The sequence below is a fragment of the Centruroides sculpturatus genome, unplaced genomic scaffold, assembly GCF_000671375.1.
Source record: "Centruroides sculpturatus isolate CEXI.00-Female unplaced genomic scaffold, Cexi_2.0 scaffold1136, whole genome shotgun sequence".
NCBI lineage: Eukaryota > Metazoa > Arthropoda > Arachnida > Scorpiones > Buthidae > Centruroides > Centruroides sculpturatus.
The window spans coordinates 254,552-265,981 of NW_019385375.1; the positions used below are offsets into that span (position 1 = coordinate 254,552).

An 11,430-nucleotide genomic window follows, 5' to 3' on the forward strand; every position below is an offset into this window, starting at 1 on the left:
AACTGTTGCACCACTAGCTCGCAAAGGTCCCCCGAAAACGGGCTGCCCAAGGGCGTACCTCGTCTTTGTAAATAAGTGGCGTTGTTGAACTGGAAAACCGAGGTGTAGCACATTAGATGTGCCAGCTCTTATATCTGCTGACGGTGCCGGAGCGCATCATTCTCACGAAGTAGAAGGTCCCTAAGCGCACAGAAGCATGGCTGCAGACGTATGGAAGGTATAAGGGACACGAAATCCAAGACCGTGATGTGCGGGTCGTCGCCTACATCGACCCGCCGTAACAACTGAACAAAAGCAGCGGAATTGGTGGTAAAAAACTTATAACCCTTCAAACGCTCTGCGGCGATGCTGTGAACGGCTTTTTCGAGCAGCCTCGTTTGTGACCTAGCTTCATCCAAGACTGGCCTAAGTGAAGGAGTCTATTTGTGCGTTTTGGCGAATGCGAACAGCCTCGGGATGTCGGGAGAGACGACGACCGCCTTGCCCAACCCCCATTTTTATGGTAAAGGAAGTGCGGGTAAATCTAGAAACACGAGACTGTAGCTTATCTATATAGCCGGGATCGATTGGTTCGCAGTCACTGTCGTCGATATACCGTTGCATGAGAGACCTGTAGGTGGCTTCCTTTAATAAAACGAGAGATTTATTTTTATTAGCTTTGAGGACTATGATGTGCTCGTCCGCCAGCCATTTCCTAGTTTTTTTGTATAAGGGCCCGCAGTGACAACTGGGGCCCTTATACAAAAAAACTTCAGGATTGTTTCGTCCTGTTGACGAAACAATCCTGAAGACGGCTTTCCACCTGTAGTACTGCTTGCGGGTGTCGCTCAAGCCAGTGATGAGCCTTTCGACGTCGGGCATTATATTCTCCGGGCGCAATTTTGAGGGCCCCGGGGCAAACGTCGGACCATGCCCCGAGTTGGTTAAGGACATAACACTTGTACAAAAAGGTTTCGTGGATTGTTAACACTCAGAAGTTTTTGTCACTGATAAAATGCAATCCAGAAAAAAACGTCGGTTAACTTCTTTGGATTTAAACGATGAAGTCTCATCAATTTTTTGGAAGAAACATTTAAAACAAATTGACCTTTTAAAAGAGTATAAAGAAAAATTGATATAATACATTATTGCTTAGAAAAGAATACAGTCAAAAATACAATATTTTGTCTGATTCTATTTTAGTTTAACCTAAAATAGATATCTTCGATAAAAAAATAAATCGTTGCTAATTTAATACTCTGAGTTTTATTGAAAAACTAATAATAATACACAAACTACAATAATTACATTTCAATTTCTATTTATTTCTTAATTTATTGTTAATATTTAATTTTACAATATGGTGGAATAATGTTAATTTTGTGTTTATTCTATTGATAGACTAACGAAATGTGATTTTCTCTTTTCTAAGAAACTAGTAGCTCGAAACTTAGAGCTACTTTTTTGTTCCTATCAATATGCTCTACAGCTCCGTTAACATCCGAATGGTAAGATTTACTCCCCGAATGAAGAGGTGGCGACTCCCCAAACATTAGACCCCTGTACTAACAATAAAGTCAAAGGAACCATACCCCCACTCCCGACTCTTCGAGAGATATAAGACCCTGAAATAATAAATTCCTATTACAAATATACTGAATTATTTATCTTGTTATATTGACCAAATAATAATTTATTGGCCAAATGAATAATATTGTTAATTTAAATGTTTGAAATATGACACACGATAGGGGCGCCTCTAGTGTCCGTTATCAAACGGTTACGGGACAGACGGATACCCGTTGAATGGGTTAATGAAGTGCAAACCCGAGACAAACTGTCAATGTTCGGTTGTTTTATCCAATATACCACCGGTTGGCTTCGTATGAATTGACTCGAAAGAGCAAATATACACAGTAGATTCTACATTTATTATGCACTTTCGTTCTAAAAGATCTTTTAGCAAACAGTAGCATAAGTTTAATGTCGCAAGTTGAGATCTCTACCCTGCAGATAATAAAAAATTCAACTGTGCTCAGTTTAACACATAAGCTGTCAGAGTACATTTGTATTTATTAATTCTAAGCCCGCATATTAGTTTTTTGTATTTTTGCTTGTTATGTTTGCTTTGCATGTCACAGATTGTCAATAATCAATATGTATTTGTGGAAGCCAAACGAACTGCCGAACTATCGGGCTATCGGCTTGATGCCGGAATTAACAGCTGCTATGTCCAAGTAAAGTTATAATTTATCACCTGCAATTACAGTTGCTTAATAAAGGTTTTCGATTATTTTCATAGACTGATATTTGACCGAGACCACACCTATCAGTCCTTGTTTTAAAATGACTGATCATTCTGACATCAACACCTTCTAATTTCGATGGAAATTCGCGAATTATATGTCAAAACATTTTTAAAATCAATTTCGCATATTTTATAGGCGCGAATGTGATTCAAGTAGCAGTACACGGTACTGTACATCAGTGTGTACCAGTACATCAACGGTCTACTCTTGATGACGTCATGAAGTTTGTCGCGAGAGTTGCTTAATTATACTTTCTATATGCAAAATTTCTTCAATCTTAACACAAAATTAAAAAAAAATGCCTTTTAAAGAATTTGCGAAATTTCCAGGAATGAAAAGAATTATCCGGGTTAAAAACAAACGGATATACAGGAAAAGAAGCGAATTTGTTTTGGAATTATGCGATTTAAACGTAATTAATCTCGACAACAAGACTTTGAAATTCGGTCCGAATACCAATAATCACGAAATAGTTTATCGATACAAATTGAAAAATGTAAAATATTTTAAAGAAATTCTTTTCGTTTTCCAGCTGCATTATATTTTTTTAAGCATTACATTGAGTACAGTATAAAAAACTAAACTAGTAAACAGATTTTATTAAGAGAAATTAAGAAAAATCCAATATTCAAAAAGTCCTCCGACTGAGTAAATATTAATGTTAAATGCTCTTCGAAATGAATTAATATTTTTAAATTTTATGAAATTTTCGGTCCTAACTTTTAAACTTATTTTTGGATCCAGACGAACTCTTCGCCGTCGACGCCATCGTCTTCGAGAGTATCGAATTTAAAGTTAACGGTTAATACGAAAAAGGTAAGTTTTATGGAAATTTGTTCCGAGAATTTATTAAGCGTGAACTGGACCAGAATTGACAAAACCTTTTAATCGTAAGTTACGATATCATAAAATATCTCGTAAATAATAAGATAAAAGATAGTTATGGTAAGCCGATGAAGTGGACAAAATGGCGACCGAGTATTTGTCGCCGTCGAGTCCATCGTCTGTTTTAAATATTTCTGATTCGAAACTTGTAAGATGTTAAGGAATGGCGATAGATTAATTGAAGTTTTAACGGCGGAATTAATTAAAATATGACTAAAAATTTATTAAATATATTTTTTGATAATTTTTATGAAACGTGTATTAATGCTATTATTAACGTTTTATGATTAACTTTAAGGACAGACTTACGTAACTTATTGTAATATATTTATATATTTAATAAAAAGTAAAACATCTGGATACGAGTCCAATTTTTCTTGCCATGTCTAATCACCAGGAACAACTATTTCCATTGCAAATGTTTTACTTTTTATTAAATTGTAATTCTGCCAGCCCTTTTCTACGAACAAATATTTACAAATGTTAATATTAAAAGAGAAAAAACTATTGACAAGGTTTATAATAAAAGTTATTATTATTTTATATTTCCAGTCTTGTTACCATTCCCACTGGGTCCTGGCCATGTTGGCCATCAGGGGACTCTTGTGTTGTGTTGTATACCCCTGTATTATGGCCGAGTTGGCCATCTGGGGTTCTTTGCGTTGTTGCTCCCCATTGTAACCTGGCCGAGTTGGCTGTCAGGGGACTTTTCGTGTTTATTATTATTATTATTTATTTATTTATTTATTTATATTTTATTTATTTATTTATTTTTATTTTTTTTCTTTCGTGTGTAACTTTGTGCTTTTGTACTCCAGCACATTCCGGGTTGGTATTTTCAGCAGCTTGTGTCGGTTGCCCACGTGCATAGCTGTCAACTGCTCGCGTTCCCTGTCTCCCTAGAGGCAGTACCATGTGCGGGCTTATTTTCTGTATGTATTTTGACCATACTGTTATCTATGGACTATGTCCCATGTGTTGTAACTAAAGTATACTCAATAAATGGAACTTGATGGCGCCATGGTTTCCACTTCACACTTTCCTATCATTCCTTACTTTTCTTCCCTCTTCTCATTTCCTCTAAAACTCTTCATCCTTCCTTTTCAAAGGCTATGCCGTAAGGTTCGGCCTTCTAACACTTTTAAACATATCATATCATATTATTTTATATCAATTACAGGGCATTCTATATATAGGACATTAAGCACATGGTTATCACGTTAGCTATATCTAATCTGTGTTATTTATAAATTAAATTCTATTGAATTTTTGTAAAATTCTATTGAATTTTTGTAAAATTCTATAGAACTTAATATATAAACTACGCAGAGTGGGCATGCAGAGTGGAGATACGTGATATTGGGCAGACGAACATCACGTATCTTGCATTTTGTTGTAGTTTTTGCTTCACATAATGACATTGTCAAGCAGAATTATACAGAACATCACTATTTTGGTTTTTTGCTGGAAGTATCTATTTGTTCAATCTACAAATTTTTCTCTAATATTTCATTATCGAAGAATTTTGAAAATAATTTTAAAGAAGTTACTTCGGCTAAAATGCAATCTTTGGCATCAGACAAGACACGATTATCGACAAGTTTTGTTTCACGTATTTCTCCTATTCACTTTTTTCAACTTCGACACGAAGTTTCCTTAAACGATACTTAATATTCAGAAACTCGAACTTTATATCTGAATTTTGGTAGCATATTTCCACATAAATTGCTACTATTTTATTAATATCAATACTTTTACTTTTCAAACAGTTGGTAATTCTATATTCTCAGCTCGAGTTTGTCCTGCAAGTTAGCAGTATATCGAGTAACTTTTTTTGAGGTTCGTAAAGTTAACATATCTAGAAATAACTATAATATGTGCAATATTATTCATATCGCAAGATTCGTCACAGGCAATATAAAATTCTGGTTTTGAATTTAAATCCGTAACTTGCCGTAGAAACAGTTTTGTCTCTCAGTCTTGGCGGACATTGGCGTGTCTTTTATTTTAGCAATTCTTTTTGTTTTAATTTTAAAATTGCAAAATAGATATTCGGACATTTTAATGAAACAACCTTTCATAAAATCGCCATCCGTAAATGGCTTTCCCTGTTTCACTATTTCTAGAGCGGCAACAAAACTAGCAGTACAGTAGTTGTATTATTACTTGATTTTATCTGATTTGAAAATGTACAGTACATATACTTAAATTCGTTTTCCTTTGAAGACCTATTATCATATTTCTTTCTTCTCCCTCTCGATAAGTGTTTGCAAATGCTTCGTGTTTATTTAAAAAATGACTTTGTACATTTGATTTTTTCTTATTAAACTTTTCTTGACGTATTAAACACACTGGAAATCCTATTAAATTAGCAACAGCTGCATAGGATTCAGTGCCGTCACTTCTAAATTCTCGATTTTCTTCTACGTTTCTATATAATGACATAAATACGAAAAAATAAGAACAGTATAAGACTTCAATATGCCAAACCAACATAATTGTTAATATTTCCATTTTTCAATTATATCATCAGGCAGGAGAAACTTCATTGGAGTATTCGTGATGGTTCATATCTCTGATTGTGACTCTACTTTGTCAATTATCCGGAAAGAATTGAAGAGGAGGCATTTGTAAAGTACTATATTATTTTTACAACGATTATCGACACTACTTTGTGTCGGAAATAGCCGTTACCTAACGGGTACTTTACGTGGATTCGCGTTAATGTGCCAGGCCTGGACTTTAAGTGTACACCTAATTAAATAATGACAAAGTTAGTCAAAAACAATCCAATATTTAATGAAATTCTAGTAATAACTATATACAAAAAAATTTGTAAAAATTAAATAACAATTTATTGAACGTAAATCAATAAAAATCAACCCGATAAAACTCAAATCAATTATTTTTTAACTTATTCTATTCTCTTTTGGAATTCGACAAAAATTCAAAGACTTAACTTATATACAATTATTCTTATGAATTAAAGGTCCTAATCGTCACCTCAATATACTAGGAACCCTTCTCCTCAACTCTCAAGACTTTCTCTAATCTTCGATCCAGAAATCGAATAACTTCAAAATCTCCTTGGAACGACTTTATCCTATCGAACACCTCTTTCCTTTGCTCCTACGAAGCTCACCATGCTCGCTGCTAACAGAAGCTCACCTCGGTAATCTTCACTTGAGGTTAGGTCTTTATACTGTGAGGTGACGTCACAATTTTGAGTGAGACCACTTCCCTCATTTACATACTATTTGCTAACAAACTTTTTCTGTTTGTCTAGCAGCCTATTTTCCGACAATACTCGCTAACCTTTTACATTATTCTTTTTGACAATTTTCGGGATGTTTTTATTCTTTAAGGTTTAGCAAGTTCTTAAGTTGTGCTTGTGGGGTCTCCCCCCTTTTCTCGGTGCGGACTTACTTTTTTCCGCTCGGGAGCGCAAGTGTGCGCGAGTTTTTTCTACGGCGCTTTTCTCTCGTCGGTGAGTTGGTTTCTCTTCTATTTTTAAGATTCTGAGGTGAATGGTGAGGAAACCTTCGTCCTAACAAAACATAAGCCCAAAACAAAAATAGAATAAAAAGCAAAAATAAAAGTAACTAAAAATAACGCCGGACTTGGTTCCTTACACATGTACTCAAATTAACATTTTACCTCTTTAAATGTAGAAAATAAAACGGAAAGCAGATTAAAAAGTAGAATCGCACGTAACTTGATATTTATAACACATTTTTTTATTTTATTGTTACATCTCTTTAAAAATACTGCTTTTTCAATAAAATTTTATTTGGATAGTTGGAAAAATTAGTAAAAGCTTCTACTCGTTTGTTTAGTGCTATAACACTAACAACACTTGAGTTTGAGTCTGTTTCTTACTTGTACTAAATTTTAAATTTCCTTAATAAAACAATTTATTAATTAATATTGATTAATAATACTTTATTCAACTACAAGAGGTAAGTGATTCGCATTATATCAACTTTATTCATTTATTTATGCAAATATAAATTTCAACTGGACTGTTTTAAAAGGTTTATTTCATTAAATACAGTGTTCACGTACAAAAGTATTTTAAACTAAGAAAATGGAGGTAAAAGAAGAGTTAGATACAAAAGATTTCGATTTCACTTTTGAACCAAGTAAAGAAAATTTTGCTGTTGTATTAAAGAATTGCAAGAAAGAATTAAAGACGGAAGATAAGAAGTTTTGTGTAAGAATCAAATCAGAAACTTTAGAATATGGAAACGATAATAATACAGAGGTTAGTAAAAAGTGGACATTTTGGAGATAGAAAAAAAGCATAGGCAAATTTCTCACAGAGTAATTTTTGTGGACTACCCAATATCTCGCGAAAGGTCATATGTAAAGGTACGGTTCCTTTGACGTTTTTGCTGGTACAGTAGAGTTTCGAAAACTCGGCCTAATGTGGACCGAAGGGTGGCTGAGTTTGTGAAAATGCCGGGTTATCGGGAATGGGATTAAAAAAATAAGTACGAGCGTTTCCTCAGAAAATTCTGTACTGTACTTGTATGTATTGTTTACTTGAGAATATAACAGAGAATAAACTGCCCAAATACCCTTAAACAAAGGAAAAGTACGTCCTTTATGAAGGCATAGAGCCTTTACTACAATGAAAATTAATGAATACACTGTGTACAGTAATTCACCTGATAAGACAGACTTTAAAAAAATACTTTATGAGAGCTTTTATACTTTTATAAAGCTGTCTACAATGAAAATTAATTAACTAAGGATTCTTTTTGCCCTGCCAGGGTGTGGCCGAGTTATACGGAGTGCCGGGTTATCGAGAGCCGAGTTTTCGAGGTTCTACTGTATAAGTGTGCTCTACAGCTGTATAAAGATCTCAACAGTCTCATTCGGCGCTTGAGTATGGTATCTCTATGATTCTGATGTTGCTTTAAGGACGAGAAAAACAACTAAAATATTAAAATATAAAATACGAAATAGGAAAGAATATCTTTATAACTTATGGTCGAACCGAGATAGGCACGTCATTCTTGATGACAGGACGAAAAAGCTATTTTGGCAGTTTTCTATAAAATTTGTCATTTTGGTGATAGTATTCGTTTTCTATGGGTTAAGTAAAAAATCTGGCACTTTTCAATCGAACTTTACAAAATCTTACACAAATTGCTTAATTATTTATATATATTACAATATTGTTATTAAAAGAATAAAGTAGTTGTCCAGATAAGAGCATAAAAAAGTATAAGGATTATTATATGCTTTTAATGGTTTGTTGTTTGTAAATATTAAATGTATTATTGATTGTACACAATTATATAAAAGCTATATTTTTTTGTCAGATAGATCTTAACTTATTGTAGTTACAAAGAACAGAAAAATACAATTAAATAGATAATAGGAATAATTAAAATGGATAATTCGTATGAGATTTAGACTGTAGGAATGAGATGGGAGAATAACTTACAAAGAATTGATTAAAATTGTAGTTTTTTGGATCATCTCGAGGTCTAACAAAGGATTCAATATAACAGATATAGGCCTAGTAAGGTTAGTGATATAATCCTGGGTTTGTTGATTGAATTCTATCTTTTGCGGCGACCGCCGCCAAGACGCGTTTCTATCAGCCAATAACAGTTCGTCTGGTAGTCACGTGAGAAAATACAATCGCATGGTGTTTTAATGACGGAAAGTTCGAGACGGTTAACCCAGATAACTAAAATCAAAATAAAGAGGAAAGGATAACAAATTTTAAAAAAATTCTACACAAATTATTATATATAATTTAATTCAAAGAACAAAACAACCGAATCTTACTCGAAGTAGTATTATTTATCGAGAGATCTTAATCGAGGAATAAGTCTATTTTGTACACAAGTTTTTGTCGATCCAAAAAAGTATCTCTAATTCAAAGTCTTTATTCGAATCTTCGACAAAATCTTCTAGCTAAATAAAGCAAGCCATATAAAACAAAATTTGTAAACACGTGGATAGGGGCAGTGTCGGTATCGTTCGCCATCTTGAATACTGAACGCATGCGCTGAAATGTAAGCGAATTGCCGCTTGTGTGGCTGTGCTGCCGCGGCGAAAATGCATTTGCGACACCGCTTTTCCTTGCCGCGCCGCATGTGTGCATCTGGCTTTAGGCGATACATAAGTAAATAATAGCTTATAATTATAACATCGCTTATTATAGTCATTGTTGAAATTATTGTTGGAATAATAAGTAAAGCGTCTATACTATTTGTAGTACTGTACTGTACATTGACGTAAACTGACCTATATTCGGCGAAGTCAACCACCCACAGTTGAGGGAGGGAAGATAAACGATACTTTTGTAATCAAGGCAGTAACTTTTCACTACTTGACTTGCAGTGTTTGTTTGAAAGAAAAATATATACTGTATTTTCAAGTTATAAACGTTGCAAATTAATTGCGACTGTTTTCTAGTTCTACCTTTTTTCGAAAATTTGTAATTTTAATATTATTAAAAATTTAACCATTGTAAACTAATATGTTTATAATAGAAAATTAAAAAGAGATCAATTTTAATAAACCTAACGGTGTTGATTGACAGCAGTGAAATATAAATACATGGATTGCTATCAATAATTATAAATGGTACAATTCAGTTGATTTGCCCTATTGGAATGCTTAAAAGAAACAAATAAGCCGTGGCGCGTTATAACTATCGGACCGTGGCAAATTTAAATTAGAGGGTCCCACGTGAAGTGTTGGGAAAACTGGAGAGGTTAGGAGTGGATGTTTAGTGGACATCCGTTTATTTCATTAAATTTTATACAAGTTATGCATTTTATTATGTTTCAGAATTTTTTGTAAGTTTCTTTTTTACTTATGGTATCTATCATTTTTAAAGTTATGAAGGTTTTTAAGGGAAGGAGTTTTATTGAACGATCCTTCTAAATTATTTTAAGATAATATTTTGAAGGAATTTAGAGGCAACGATTGTACGGAAACATGGTCAAACTGGAACAATGGGGGAGGAGCGTGTTAATAGTTAATAAGAACGAGTGGAAATGGATATTTTGTATGTTTTATATCATAGGAATCGGAGGGAAGAATAATTTACAGACTTTTTAAAAAATTTTTGAGTTAACCAGTGTCGTTCTAACAAAAAAAGAATTCAATATTTTATAACTAGAGAGGTTGATATGATGTATTTTGAGGTTCAATAATGTAGAAGCTGTCATATTACGTCATTTTTTTCGTATGATGATGCTCAAGATTTTAATTAATTGAACGAATTCTTATAATACAGTCAAGACTAATGCAGATGAAATATTATTATTTTGAAAGAATTTATCGATTAAACGCAATTTAATGTTTCGGTTTAAGTATTTTTTACTTATTCTTCTGTAAAATTTAACTAGTGTGATAATGATTTTTGTGTTGTTTCAGATAAATACTTACGAAAATTCAAGAAATAACACAAACTCTTCTAATCGTTGGAGTAATTCCGGTTATAACAATGAAACAGGTAAGAGACTTATGCGTTTTACATTATAAAAATATGTTTATTATATGTGTCACACATTACACCAATACGCAGTGACAAATAGCTCGTTTTCGGCTTGTAATCACAAATATGTGATGTAGTGAAATATGTAATTTAATACTGTTATGTTAGCTATTAAAAATATGTTTAGTTTTATTTTATATTTCAAGTTTTTCTAGAATCCCTTAACACAAAACTTTGTAAATTTCACTACAGATATCAAGAAAGAAGTAAAAGAGAATTGTGATGTAAAACACGGTATAAAAACAGAATGTAAAGTTGATTTGAAAAAATTGAAAATTGAAGTAAAAACTGAAGATTGTAAAGATATTCATCTTCCAGCTGATAATGAACAGGTAATGGTAAGTAATACAAATTTCGAAATATTTTACAGTGAAATTTTAATATTAACGTAGCTTTCCGAATGGTTGAAAACGTACATCAATATAATATTATGCTTTGAAATTAGGTGTATTCTGTATTAAATAAAAAATATGTATTATTATAAGAAAAAAATGTAACAGCGAGTTGCACAGCTTTCCTGGCTGTTAAGAGATTTTATTTAAAAATTAATATTTATATTATTAATCATGATAAATAAATAAAATTGTCTGTGGCGCTACGTTATAAAAGCTCTCTATAATTATGGAAATAATAATTATAAAATGAAAAAATGTATAATTTTAATAGTAGAATTTCATTTTATAATTAAAATGAAATTCTTAATTTTAAGTATATATAATATTATTATTA

The 11,430-nt window shown here is 32.7% G+C and overlaps 1 protein-coding gene across 1 annotated transcript in view; it reads left to right on the forward strand.

Annotated features, from left to right (window-relative positions):
* Positions 1-2,822: 2,822 nt before the first annotated feature.
* LOC111638303 overlaps positions 2,823-11,430 on the forward strand; it is a gene marked incomplete at its 3' end in the record, with an annotated part of 19,956 nt that continues 11,348 nt past the window's right edge. The window contains exons 1-4 of the mRNA XM_023383989.1: positions 2,823-3,178; positions 7,228-7,437; positions 10,581-10,659; positions 10,894-11,039. Coding sequence (XP_023239757.1) covers positions 7,261-7,437; positions 10,581-10,659; positions 10,894-11,039 — 402 coding nt within the window. The remainder of the gene's footprint in view (positions 3,179-7,227; positions 7,438-10,580; positions 10,660-10,893; positions 11,040-11,430) is intronic.